At 49.7% G+C, this 14742-nt stretch overlaps 1 protein-coding gene across 1 annotated transcript in view; it reads right to left on the reverse strand.

Annotated features, from left to right (window-relative positions):
- MTMR3 (myotubularin related protein 3) overlaps nt 1–14742 on the reverse strand; it is a 161298-nt gene that overhangs the window by 50989 nt on the left and 95567 nt on the right. Inside the window, exon 9 of the mRNA XM_065417640.1 lies at nt 14096–14262. Within this exon, the coding sequence (XP_065273712.1) occupies nt 14096–14262 (167 nt within the window). The remainder of the gene's footprint in view (nt 1–14095; nt 14263–14742) is intronic.

A 14742-nucleotide genomic window follows, 5' to 3' on the forward strand; every position in this document is an offset into this window, starting at 1 on the left:
CTATTGCATCAGTTTGTACAGTGTCAAAACATTTCCTGCTAGCGTGGATACTTTTCTTAGTGAGACTACAATTGTCTTCCTACCTGTGTGAGATATGGAGTGAGAAGAGGACAACCTCTTAGTAACTAATGGAGCATCCCAGACATTGGAGAAGTGCAAATTTTGTATCTACTACTATACATGGAGTCACTAATTTTTCCTTATAATGCAACAGAATTAGTTTTTAGTCAGAAGGTATCCAGTGATTTCCTCTGCACAGATGCAGCTCCAAGCCAGGGAACTCCCTCTATTCTGAATGGGAGGATACTCTTTCTGAGATGCCTAGTTCTCAACTGAGACTATATTTCCTGTGACTGGGAAAATTAAGACAAGTATTTCATGGGTCTACACCCTTCATAGAATCATAGAATATCAGGGTTGGAAGGGACCTCAGGAGGTCATCTAGTCCAACCCCCTGCTCAAAGCAAGACCTAATCCCCACTAAATCATCCCAGACAGGGTTTTGTCAAGCCTGACCTTAAAAACCTCTAAGGAAGGAAATTCCACCACCTCCCTAGGTAACCCATTCCAGTGCTTCACCACCCTCCTAGTGAAAAAGTTTTTCCTAATATCCAACCTAAACCTCCCCCACTGCAACTTGAGACCATTACTCCTTGTTCTGTCATCTGGTACCACTGAGAACAGTCTAGATCCATCCTCTTTGGAACCCCCTTTCAGGTAGTTGAAAGCAGCTATCAAATCCCCCCTCATTCTTCTCTTCTGCAGACTAAACAATCCCAGTTCCCTCAGCCTCTCCTCATAACTCATGTGCTTCAGCCCCCTAATCATTTTTGTTGCTCTCCGCTGGACTCTTTCCAATTTTTCCACATCCTTCTTGTAGTGTGGGGCCCAAAACTGGACACAGTACTCCAGATGAGGCCTCACCAATGTTGAATAGAGGGGAATGATCACGTCCCTCGATCTGCTGGCAATGCCCCTACTTATACAGCCCAAAATGCCGTTAGCCTTCTTGGCAACAAGGGCACACCAGATTTTTATAGTTGATCTTGAGCCATAATCTATTCTAATGCTCCATGCATTAAATAGGTTTCAGAATTCTACTTTCTATTATTTCTTTTATTTCGGTTTTCTGGTATTTAGATACATTTCAGTGCAATTTAGCATTCTTACACCAATTATGCCAAACGTTGGGGCACCTCCATAAAAAGAAATAAAATATAAAGTAGTGAAGCAAATTCCTTCATTATACCCCCAACTTAGTGTGTGTCTACCACTAATCCACTCTAGCTATAATTCAACTCTTAAAGTACAAAAACAACCATCACCAGTAATAAGTGAAACCCAGGGGAAGGGAAAATTGTCACAAAGGATAAAATGAGAAAATTAATAGGATCCAGTGATTTCCAGTGGATAGGTTACACTTTCGGAGAAGTAGTTTTGATCAGTAAAAGTTAATCAAGGAGTAAATGCTGTGGTATACTCTAAATTAATGGTAGACTGCACCCAGGCTTGCTCGGGGAACAGAACTACTAGGGAACTTCAATACCCGGAAAGATCATGGAGCAAATAATTAAGCAATCAATTTGCAGACACCTCGAAGATAATAAGGTGATAGGTAACAGTCAGCATGAATTTGTCAAAAACAAATCATGTCAAACCAACCTAATAGCTTTTTTTGACAGGGAACAAGCCTTGTGGATGGGGGGAAGTGGTAGATGTGGTATATCTTGGCTTCAGTAAGCCTTGTGATACTGTCTCACATGACCTTCTCATAAACAAACTAGAGAAATGCAACCTAGATGAAGCTACTATACGGTGGGTGCATAACTGGTTGGAAAACCATTCCCAGAGAGAAATCATCAGTGATTCACAGTCAAGCTGGAAGGGCATACCAAATGGGATCCAACAGGGATCAGTTCTGGGTCCAGTTCTGTTTAATATCTTCATCCATGATTTAGATAATGGCATAGAGAATAGGGAATACACTTATAAAGTCTGCAGATAATACCAAGCTGGGAGGGGTTGCAAGTGCTTTGGAGGATAGGATTAAAATTTGAAATGATATGGACAAACTGGCGAAATGGTCTGAAGTAAATAGGATGAAATTCAATAAGGACAAATGCAAAGTACTCCAGTTAAGAAGGAACAATCAGTTGCACATATATAAATTGAGAAATGACTGCCTAGGAAGGAGCATTGTGAAAAGGGATCTGGGGGTCATAGTGGATCACAAGATAAATATGAGTTAACAGTGTAACACTCAACAGAGGGTCCTGTGGCACCTTTAAGACTAACAGAAGTATTGGGAGCATAAGCTTTCGTGGGTAAGAACCTCACTTCTTCAGATGCAAGTGTAACACTGTTGTAAAAAAAGCAAACATCATTACCTGTTAGGTTCACTCCCTCTGGGGCACCTGGCATTGGCCACTGTCAGTAGACAGGATACTGGGCTGGATGGACCTTTGGTCTGACCCAGTATGGCCTTTCTTATGTTCTTATCATTCTGGGATGTATTAGCAGGAGTGTTATAAGCAAGATACAAGAAGTAATAATTCTGCTCTACTCCACACTAATTAGGCCTCAACTGAAATACTGTGTCCAGTTCTGGATGCCACATTTCAGAAAAGATGTGGACAAATTGGAGAAAGTCCACAAAAGAGCAACAAAAATGATTAAAGATCTAGAAAACATGACCTATGAAGGAAGATAGAAAAAATTGGGTTTGTTTAGTCTGGAGAAGAGAAGACTGAGAGGGGACATAACAGTTTTCAAGTACATAAAAGGTTGTTACAAGGAGGAGGGAGAAAAATTGTTCTTAACCTCTGCAGCTAGGACAAGAAGCAATGGACTTAAATTGCAGCAAGGGTGGTTTAGGTTGGACATTAGCGCACTGGAATAAATAGCCTAAGGAGGTTGTAGAATCTCCATCATTTGAAATTTTTAAAAGCAGGATAGACTAACACCTGTCAGGGATGGTCTAGATATTTAGTCCTGCCTTAAGTGCAGGGGACTGGACTAGAAGACCTCTCCAAGTCCCGTCCAGTCCTATGATTTTATAATTCTATAAATACTACTACTTTTGTGTCTTCATTTCTATTACTTTCTATTATTTTCAGTTTCCAAGTATTGGTTCAGAAAAGATCACGACCCTGGAAAAAGAATATTTAGCAGAATAAGAAGTTACCTTGTGCAGTAACGATGGTTCTTCGAGATGTGTGTCCCTATGGGTGCTACACTGTAGGTGTGCTTGCATCCCTATGATCAGAGAACTTCGGTAGCAGTGTCTGTTAGGCCTCCACATGCACAGCCTCCTCTCATGCCCCACCATGAGGCTAGTCAGGACATGTTCCTTCTCTACTGCGGGGTCATACACAAGAACTCTGAAGATGAGGGGAGGAGGGGAGGTTATGGAGCACCCATAGGGACACACATCTCGAAGGACAATCATAACTACACAAGCTGAGTAACTTTTTCTTTGAGTAGTGTCCCTATGGATGCTCCACTGTAGGTGACTCCTGAGCTGTAACCCCACTGGAGGACTAGGACTTTGGATTCGAGTCAGTTACAGATGACAACACTGTGGAGCTGAAGATGGTATCAGAGGCGAAGTCCGCAGTGATCACATAGTGTTCTGCGAAGGTGTGGACTGACGACCATGTCACCACTCTACAGATCTCTCAGATAGGGACATTTTTGAACAAAGCAACGGATGAGGACATCGACCTTGTGGAGTGTGTACGAAGAGTATCTCGAGGGATTATATTGTCAACTTGATAACATTATCTGATGCAGTTGGACAGTCTTTGGGCTGATATTGCTGAGCCCTTGGATCTTTCCACAATGGAGAAGAAAAGTCATGGGGACTTCCTGAAAACCTTCATTATGTCCAGGTAGAAGGCTAGGGCTCTCCTGACATCTAGAGCATGGAGTATAGCCCCCCTGTTGTCTCGGTGAGGCTTGGGGTAAAAGTTGAAAGGTGAATCAAATGATTCATGTGAAATAGGGAGGTTATTTTGGGAGTGAATTTCGGGTGTGGTCTGAGCGTAACCTTGTCCCAGAAGAACACCATGTAGATGGGACGTGCCATCAGTACCGATATTCCTCCTATTCTCCCAGCCAAGGTAATCACTACCAGGAAGCTCTTTTCACTTAGAGGTATGTAACTGAACAGGTGACCATGGGTTCGAAGGGAGGCCTAATCAGTGCTTTGAATACCACGTGAGAGCAGAAAGTCGAGGTTGCGGGAAAAGGTTTACTATACCCTTGAGGAACCTTTTATTGGTCAGGTGGGACAGCACTGACTATCCCTCTACTGTCTGGTGGAAGGATGTTATAGCTGTCAGGTGGACTCTGACAGTCCCGGACGATTGGAAAAAGGCAAATATAGTGCCCATATTTAAAAAAGGGAAGAAAGAGAACCCGGGGAACTACAGACCGGTCAGACTCACTTCAGTCCCCGGCAAAATCATGGCGCAGGTCCTCAAGGAATCCATTTTGAAGCACTTGGAGGAGAGGAAGGTGATCAGGAACAGTCAACATGGATTCACCAAGGGCAAGTCATGCCTGACCAACCTGACTGCCTTCTATGATGAGACAACTGGCTCTGTGGATATGGGGAAAGCGGTGGATGTGATATATCTTTTGATACGGTCTCCCACAGTGTTCTTGCCAGCAAGTTAAAAAAGTATGGATTGGATAAATGGGCTATAAGGTGGATAGAAAGCTGGCTAGATTGTTGGGCTCAATGGATAGTGATCAACGGCTCGATGTCTAGTTGGCAGCCGGTATCAAGCAGAGTGCCCCAGGGGTCAGTCCTGGGGCTGGTTTTGTTCAACATCTTTATTAATGATCTGGATGATGGGATTAATTGCACCCTCAGCAAGTTCGCAGATGACACTAAACTGGGGGGAGAGGTAGATACGCTGGAGGGTAGGGATAAGGTCTAGAGTGACCTAGACAAATTGGAGGATTGGGCCAAAAGAAATCTGATAAGGTTCAACAAGGACAAGTGCAGAGTCCTGCACTTAGGAAGGACGAATCCCATGCACTGCTACAGGCTGGGGACCGACTGGCTAAGAGGCAGTTCTTCAGAAAAGGACCTAGGGATTACAGTGGTTGAGAAGCTGGATATGAGTCAGCAATGTGCCCTTGTTGCCAAGAAGGCTAACGGCATTGCCAGCAGATCGAGGGAAGTGATTGTTCCCCTCTCTTCGGCACTGGTGAGGCCACACGTGGAGTACTGCATCCAGTTTTGGTCCCCCCACTACAGAAGGGATGTGGACAAATTGGAGAGAGTCCAGCGGAGGGCAACGAAAATGATTAGGGGGCTGGGACACATGATTTACGAGGAGAGGCTGAGGGAACTGGGCTTATTTAGTCTGCAGAAGAGAAGAGTGAGGGTGGATTTGATAGCAGCCTTCAACTACCTGAAGGGGGGGGGGTCCAAAAAGGATGGAGCTAGACTGTTCTCAGTGGTGGCAGATGACAGAACAAGAAGCAATGATCTCAAGTTGCAGTGGGGGAGGTCTAGGTTGGATATTAGGAAACACTATTTCACTAGGAGGGTGGTGAAGCACTGGAATGGGTCACCTAGGGAGGTGGCGGAATCCCCTTCCTTAGAGGTTTTTAATGTCAGGATTGACAAAGCCCTGGCTGGGATGATTTAGTTGGTGTTGGTCCTGCTTTGAGCAGGTAATTGGAGTAGATGACCTCCTGAGATCTCTTCCAACCTAATATTCTATGATTCTTTAGGGTCAGTGCATATGTGGAAGAGTCACAGATGTCACAGAGATTTGTGGGAAGTATACCAAATCCAAAACCTGGACCATTTTTGCAGGTAAGTACGTTGTATCAAGAACTTTCTAGTGTGTAATAATATCTCTTGTACCTCCTTCAAACAGGAGCTTTTTCGGTGTTGGAACCAAGAAGCAGCCATGCCTTGAGGTAAAGAATACCCAGGTTGGAATGTAGGGTATGTCTGTTGTTCTGCGAGAGGAGGTATGGAGTGACTGGGAGAGGGACTGGCGGGCACGTGGCGAGCTGTGACAGGTAAGAGTACCAGGTCCGTCTCCGCCAAGTGGGAGCAATCAATATGACGTGTTCTCCGTCTCTGTTTATTTTCAGCAGGACTTTCAACAGTAGGGTAAAGAGAGGAAAGTCATAGAGAAGATCCCCATCCCAGGGCAGGAGGTGAGTATCGCCCAGGGAGTGTTGTCCTATCCCTGCTGTGGAGTTGTAGTGTGGACATTTCTTGCTCAGGTAAGTGGCAAACAGATCTGTGGTTGGCATCCCCCATCGCCTGAATAGATGGTGAAGTGCTACTGGGTCTAGCTCCCACTTGTGGTTGTGTGGGAAACTGCAACTGAGACTGTCTGCTATCGAGTTTTGTGTGCCTGGAAGGTAAGCTGCTGACAGTGTGACGTCGTGGGCAATAAACCAGTTCCATAGTCTCACTGCCTCCATGCAGAGGGAGGGCAACCTGGCTCCTCTGTGTCAATTTATGTCGTATATACAGGCTACATTGTCTGTTAGGACTCGTGTGCGATCCTTTGATCAGCAGGAGGAAGTGGGCACAGACATTTCTGCCCCCCCCCCCTTAGCTCGAGGAGGTTGATGTAAAGAGATATCTCTGTGGGTGACCACTTGCCTTGTGTCATGAGGTCGTTTAGATGTGCACTCACCCTCTGAGCAATGCATCGGGGGTGGAAAGCAACAATGCGGGGTTTTGCGAGAAGGGAATCCCTTTGCTGGGTCTTTCCACCAGCCCAAATAGTTTTTGACCCTGGTGGGTAGTTACTGGGGTTTGTCTAGTCCAGTGGCCCCCAAACTTTTCAGGGTCAAGCCCTCCCCTTACTCCTGTCTGCACCCCCCCCCCTCCCCCGAGCTGGGCTGGGGGAGAGGGGTGGACGGGGTAAAAGGGCCGAGGCAGGGGCCACTACTGCGAGGATTTCCTGAACGGCCTGGTCTGGTCCAGGTAAAAGGCCAGCGCCCTACGTACGTCTAGCGTGTGTAGGCGGCGTTCCTCGTTGGAGGAATGGGGCTTAGGGCAGAGTACTGGTAGGAAAACATCCTGATCCATATGGAAGCCAGAGACGACCTTGGGGAGAAACACAGGGTGTGGGCGAAGCTGGACCTTATCCCTATGGAAGACCGTATACAGGGGTTCCGAGGTCAAGGCTCTTAGCTCCGAGACCCAACGGGCTGAGGTGATAGCCACCAAGAATGCCACTTTCCAGGACAGGTGGGACCAGGAACACGTGGCCAAGGGCTCAAAGGGAGAGCCTGTGAGGAGGGATAGCACTAGATTCAGATCCCATTGCGGTACCGGGGCCCTGGCGTACGGAAATGTACGGTCTAGTCCCCTTAAAAAGCGGGAGGTCATCTCATGGGAAAAAAATCGAGTGACCCTGCACCAGAGGGTGAAAGGCTGAAATGGCCGCTAAATGTACCCTGACGGAGGCCAGAGCTAGACCCTGGGTCCTAAGGGACAGGAGGTAATCTAGAATAAGCTGGAGGGGTGCGGAAGACGGGGAGGCGCCCCGCTCTCCCGCCCACCTAGAAAACCTAAACCATTTGGTTAAGTAGGTCCGTCGTGTAGACGGTTTTCTGCTCTCCAGCAGAATTCTTCTGACATCCTCCAAACACCTTCCCTCCTCCTCGTTCAACCATGGAGCAACCACGCTGTCAAGTGAAGCGCGGCCAGGTTGGGATGGAGAAGGCATCCCCTCTCCTGGGAGAGGAGATCCGGGCGGAGCTGCAGCCTCCGCGGGTGGGCCACTAACAGTTGCAGAAGGGTCCCGTACCAATGCTGGCGGGCCCAATCCGGGGCTATGAGGATAACCCTCAACCTGTCTGCCTTTACTTTCTGCAGGACCTTGCCTATCAGTGGAAACAGTGGAAAGGCATAGAACAGTTGGCCTGACCACCGGAGGAGGAATGCATCCGAGATCGCCCCCCTTTCTGCCCCTGCCCTGGAGCAAAACTGGGGGCAGAGACGATTCTGGGCGGTAGCAAAGAGATCTACCTGGGGAGCTCCCCACTCTCAGAAGAGTTGCCGGCGACCTCCCAGTGGAGTGACCACTCGTATTGGTGGGAGAAAACCCTGCTGAAGCGATCAGCTCGCGTATTGCGCGTGCCGGGTAGGTGAAAAGCCCTCAGAGAGATATCATGGGCTATGCAGAATTCCCATAGGTCCAAGGCTTCCTGGCACAAGGCCGAGGAGCGCGTGTCCCCTTGCCTGTTGATGTAATACATCGCGGCCGTATTGTCTGTGAGGACTCTGACCATCTTCCCCCGCAGGTGTAGGCTGAAGGCTATGCACGCCAGGCGCACCGCCCTGAGCTCCCTGATGTTTATGTGCAGGGACAATTCCAAGGTCGACCATCTGCCCGGGGTTTGGAAGCTCCCTGCATGGGCTCCCCACCCCAGGTCCGAGGCGTCCGACACCAGATCTAGTGAGGGAGGGGTCTCTTGGAAGGGGATCCCTTGTAACATGTTGGTCGGGAGGGACCACCATTGCAGGTCAGCCACTACGTTGGGAGGTAACGTGACAACCTTGTCCAGGCCGTCCCTGGCCTGGGAATATTGGGAGGCCAGCCAGAGTTGGAGGGGCCTCATTCTGAGCCAGGCATGTCACACCACGGAGGTGCATGCTGCCATGTGGCCTAAGATTTGAAGGCACACCCTTGCCGTCGTCACGGGGAAGGCCGTGACTGAGGCTATGAGACTTTTGAGCGTCTCGAACCTGTCCCGGGGGAGAGAGGCCGTGGCCACCACCGAGTCTAACAGCGCTCCTATGAAGTGTATGCGCTGAACCGGAACTAGCGTGGACTTGTCCTCGTTTACCACTAGGCCTAGACTCTCGCATGTAGCCAGTAAGAATTTCAGCTGGGCCTGCACCTGGGACCGAGACTTGCCCTTGAGCAGCCAGTCGTCCAGGTAGGGGAAAATTTGCAGCCCGTTCCTCCTGAGGTGGGCTGCCACTACCGCCATGCATTTGGTAAAAACCCTGGGTGCCGTGGAGAGGCCAAAGGGAAGGACCGTAAACTGGTAGTGGTCCCGCCCCACCGGGAAATGGAGGAAGCGCCCGTGACCCTCGAAAATATGTATGTGGAAATACGCATCCTGGAGGTCCAGGGCTGCAAAGCAATCCCCCGGGTCTAGGGATGGAATAATAGTGGCCAGGGAAACCCTACAGAACTTGTAATGGACCATAAACTGGTTGAGGTTCTGCAGGTCGAGGATGGGCCTGAGCCCACCTTTTGCCTTCGGGATCAGGAAATACCGGGAGTAAAAACCAAATTCCCGAGGTACCTTCTCCACCGCACCTAGGATGAGGAGGCGCGTCACTTCCTGGTCTAGGAGGACATGCTCTGTGTCCCCGGGGGCGGGCGTTGGGGAGGGGGGGACGAAGCGAACTGCAACATGTAGCCCTTGGAAATGGTGCTGAGGACCCACTGGTCCGACGTTATACGGGACCATTGCACTCGGAAGGCAGATAAACGGTTGCAGAACATAAACTTTATTAACTGGGGGCTACCCTGGCAACAGGCCCGGTGGCCCCCCTCAAAGTGTCAAAACCGCCTCTTCCCAGGTCGCTGGGCCGGGCAGGACTGACGCTAGGACCTGCGTCTCTGCTCCCTTGGCCTCTTAGGCGGGGGCTCATATCTGCCTCTAGCCGGAGGAACCGAGGTCTGTGGCCTGGGTTTGACACCACCCTTAGCTGGTGGGACATATAGGCACAGAGTTTGCAGGGTGGTGTGGGAGTCCTTCATCCTGTGCAGACGGGTGTCTGTCTGATCCGCAAGCAGGGCTTTCCCGTCGAAAGGCAAGTCCTGCATGAGGGACTGGGACTCCGCGGACAGTCCTGACAGCGAGAGCCACAACGCCCTGCGCATGGCAACAGCCGAGGCCATCGAACGCGCTGCTGTATCTGCCGTGTCCGAAGCCGCTTGGAGGGCCGCTTTCGCCACCGCGGCGCCTTCGTCGACCAAAGCTCTGAACTCCTTCTTGTCCTTTTCCTGAAGAAGAGGTTTGAATTTTGGCAGACCCCCCCCACAAGTTAAAATCATACCGGCTCAGGAGGGCATGGTGATTTGCCACCCTGAGCTGGAAGCTTGCCGATGAATAAACCTTCCTGCCGAAGGAATCCAGTCTCCTGGTGTCTTTATCCTTGGGGGTGGGGGTGGGTTGGCCATGCCTCTCTTGGTGGTTTACAGACTCCACCACCAGAGAGTTGGGTGCCAGGTGAGAGTACAAATATTCATGCCCCTTTGCTGGCACAAAGTACTTTCTCTCCGCCTTTTTAGAAATAGGTGCCAAGGACGCCGGGGTTTGCCAAAGCGAAGTCAAGATATTGGTCACCCCCTGGTGGAGAGCTAGGGCCACACGGTCCGGTGCCGAGGAGGACAAGACGTTGAACAAAGTGTCCGACGGCTCCTCCATTTCCTCAGCCTGGAGCTGGAGATTCGAGGCGACCTGCCTAAGGAACTCCTGGTGAGCCTTAAAATCTTTCTGCAAGGCGGGTGGTGGCACCGCAATGGATTCCTCCGGTGCCAGGACCGGATCTGCCCCCAGGGCATTGGGCGGTACCGGCGGTTCAACCCCCAAGTCCGAGCTCGGGTGCGGTGCCGCTGTCTCGGTGCCCATTGACTTTTCCCGGTGCCGAGGCGGGGACGTCAAATGTACCTGCGATTCCCCGGCCACCGAACGGGGTCTCGTCAGTGCTGGTAGTTGGGGCCAAGGTGCCCACTGACACCACTGCCCTTGCCAGGGTGCCCCTTGCCAGTGCCCCATTTGGGGACCTAGCGGAGCCGCTTGATCGTGTGGGATGGCGCGGCCTGGGGATGGGCGGCTGGGTGCCGAAGCCGAAGTCGCTGAAGAGCGCACGGTACCGTACGAGCGACGGGAGTGTCCACGGCCGTGTCGGTGCCAGCCTCGAGATTTAGATCTCGACGAAGAAGACCTGTACCCGTCAGAGGTACTGCTTCCAGATTCCCCCGGCAACCATGGCTATGACGCCTCAGTGCCAGTGACGGCCGAGGGGTGCTTCGCAAACTACGCCTGTCGGAGCGAACACTCGAATCTGAGCGTCGGTGCCGATGGCGGCGAGACCTGTTCCTATAACTCCGGTAGGAAGAGGTGCGTTGACACCTCTTGTCTCGGTGCCTGCAACCCCTCTGGGTAGTGGAGGACGCTAGGGACTCCCTCTCAGGCAAATCGGCCAGTGGAGTGGAAGTCTGACACGGGCTACGAGATGGCCTCGCAGAACGGGTAGGCACCTCATCCTCGGAACGGGGGCTATGCCGGACCGGGGAGGGTTGATGAGCTCCCAGCGGCGGCTTCCCTCGGGAGCGAGGGCCTCTCTCGGGCGGCGTGCCTGGCACCAGAAGGGCAAGGATGTCACGCGCTGCCTGTGCTGCCTCCGGCGTCGACGGTATTCTCACCGCAGGAGAGGCACGTGTGGACAGGACCAGACTACTCCGCTCAGCACGAGTCGGAGGTCTGGGTCCCGAGGGGGATCGTGGGCTGCCCAACTCGGTTGTGGCCTCACCCCTGTCCTTCTCTCGGCACCGCTGAGTCTTCCCTTGCTTCTTAGCGGGGGAGCGGTGCCGACTGGTTGATGGGGCGTCGCTCCGCACCGACGACGTGCCCGACACCGAGTTGGGTTGGCGTGCCGGTGCGGGGCCAATGCCGACTCCATTAGTAGGGCCCGGAGACGGATATCCCTTTCACGTTTCGTTCTTGGTTTGAATGATCTGCAAATTTTACAACGCTCACTTACGTGAGTCTCGCCCAGACAGCGAAGGCACTGAGAGTGTGGGTCGCTTCTGGGCATAGAACTGCGACAGGAGTCGCACGACTTGAAGCCTGGGGCACGGGGCATGCCCCGAGCCAGGCAACTAACTAGAGAATCAGACTACTAAGAAGAGTTGTACTACTAAGGCTAGAAATGCTACAGCAGAGCTGGAGCACGAAGTTCCGACTACCTTCACTGGCGGCAAGAAGGAACTGAGGGTGGGGGGAGTGCACAGATCCCCTTATAGCGTGATATAGAGGCGCCACTCCAGGGGTCGCAGCGGTGCTCCCCCACTACGGGTACTGCTAAGGGAAAAACTTCCAGCACCGGTGCACGTGGCGAGCACGCACACCTACTGTGGAATACACAGGAGTAATCACTCGAAGAAGTAAAATGGATAGAGTACCCATTGTGAACAATCTCTAGGATCCATTGTTCCGATGTTATGCATTCCCAGGTGCTGCAGAATGCATAACATCGGTGGCCAAATGGTGGATAGCCGTGGTTGGCTGCAGCAGTTGTGGGGAGTCTATCGATGCCTTGACCAACACGTCAAAATTGGAGATTGGATGTAGACACCTGGGACGAGACACGTTGCGGGCCAGATGGTTTACACCTTGAAAATGTATTCTTTCTTCCTCTGCAGCTTGTACTAGCATTGAGCTGGATATTGGGAGGTGTGTGGTTTGTGCTAGGGCTGTGGACTAAACTTCCTCTTTTGTCCTAGTGTATAGATGCCCAGCGAATGAAGAGTGGCTCAAGAATCCTTCAGGGTGTGAAGAAAGGCACCAATATTTTCTGCAAAGAGTTTAGCGTCTTCAAAGGGAAGGTCTTTGACGGTTGACTGTACCTCCTTCAGGAAGCCCAAGAGATGGAGCCATGAAACACGTCGCATCACCACAGCCATGGAGATGGATGTGGCCCTTGTGTTGGTTGCATTGAGGGCAGATTGTAACGTTGTTTTTGCTATTAACTGTCCCTCCTGAATAATGGCCTTAAATTGGTTGCGATGTGACTCAGGCAGCAGCTCAGTAAAATCAGCTTAGAATAATTTACATAATCATATTTCACCATCAGGGCTTGGTAGTTGGTGATTCGAAACTGAAGCATGGCTGAGGAGTATACCTTCTTTCCGAAAAGGTCCAAACACTTCCAGTCTCTATCATAGGGAGTGGACCTCATCAGGTACTGACAGCCATGGGAATTAACAGCATCCACCACAATGGAGTTGGGTGGAGGGTGGGAGATGAGGAACTCAGTCTCCCACACTGGGACATAATATTTTTTGTCCACCCGTTTGCAAATAGGTACCACGAGTGCTGGGGTCTGCTTGATAGTCCTTGGCGGGTCCAGAATGGCCTTGTTAATGGATAGGGAGATCTCTGAGGAAGAGGATGAGTGCACTGACTAGCATCGAGGCGGGTCAGGAAGGGAGACAGTGCATGCATGGGCCTAAGGGACACTGCTACGGAAGTTCTCTGATCTGCAGTGCAGGGACACAAGCACACCTACAGTGGAGAACCCATAGGGACACAACTCGAAGAAGAACCACTGTTTCTACTCTGGGATATTCAGCTTGGAAGAAAAAGAGGTCTCTATTTTTCTTTTGTTATTTAGCTATTTCTCTATTTTAATCTATAGGTGAGTGCAGCATTCGTGAAAATAAAGTGCTAACAGTGCTGGCTGAAGAAAGAAAATGGGAGAAAGAGTTATGCAGGCTTTCTCCACATGACAGTGCCAATTTAAATGAAACTTGATTGGCAATATCCTGGACCCCAACTGAACAGAAATTGCCATTTACATTTAACTGTGTTAAATTTTGTGAGTTTTTAATGGGTACAAATGGGAACCAGAATGAAATTAAACTCAATTCTAATTGGGACATGAGTGAGGATTCAAACCTGGATCTCAAGGTGCAAAAGGATCCTTCACAACTCCCATACACCAGCTCTGCTTGGTTAACTCATACACAGCCCCCCCCGAGATCTTGGTGAGAACAAATGTTAAGAGTTTGCACACATGGAAGTCTGACATGATAATACCAATGTTGGACTGGCGAAGGGTCACCTTATAAGAGCACAAAGTTAATACAGTACTTCAGTTAGACAATTCATGTGAAGTTGTTTAAAACTGGGTATTCAAGTAAAGGGTAACATTAGCACAGAATTCACACTTTGTCAATACACTTTTTTGCAAGCTCACGAATTCTGCATTCCAGGAATCACAAGATAAAGGGGCAGCAGACAGGCAGCTAAAGGCCAAAGTATCTCTTGGGATAGGCAAAGTGTTTCTGCATACCTGGCCGGCACAAATCCCCATGCTGTTCTTTTTCGCTGGCATACACCTCCATACACCAAGCATGGTATGCAAATGAAAAAAGGTCCTCTATCTTCGAAGGAGGGCGAATGGCATTGTTCAGTCGCTTAAGCCACTCTTGACATTGCTCAAAGGTAGAGAACTGACACCTGTCCCAGAACCAAACATACATTTATTAATTTTCATGCAGAGATATCAGGTCATAAAATGTGATGAGTGATTAACCTCTGTGCAAACCAGAGATGAGAATAAACTGTTCTTTCTATTTCAGATGCTGTTGTGTAAACTGTAATGGATAGTAAAAATAATTATTCAGATAGTAATGTAATTATCCTAGGGAGTTGTCCTTCCCCCATAACCTTATATCTTTTGTATTTGCCTATGATTTGGCTCTCTGAATTTCCACAGGGACAATAACCAGGGGAAAATTCATCATCATTGTAAAGAAAATGGTCTGTGATTCTTGCTAACATCATACTGAAAGATATATCAAACATGAAGTCAAATTAAACCATATGTATAGATAGAGCCCTACCAAATTCATGGTCCATTTTGGTCAATTTCATGGTCATAGGATTTAAAAATAGCAAATTTCATGATTTCAGCTATTTAAATCTGAAATTTCACAG

Source organism: Emys orbicularis, chromosome 16 (genome assembly GCF_028017835.1).
Source record: "Emys orbicularis isolate rEmyOrb1 chromosome 16, rEmyOrb1.hap1, whole genome shotgun sequence".
NCBI lineage: Eukaryota > Metazoa > Chordata > Testudines > Emydidae > Emys > Emys orbicularis.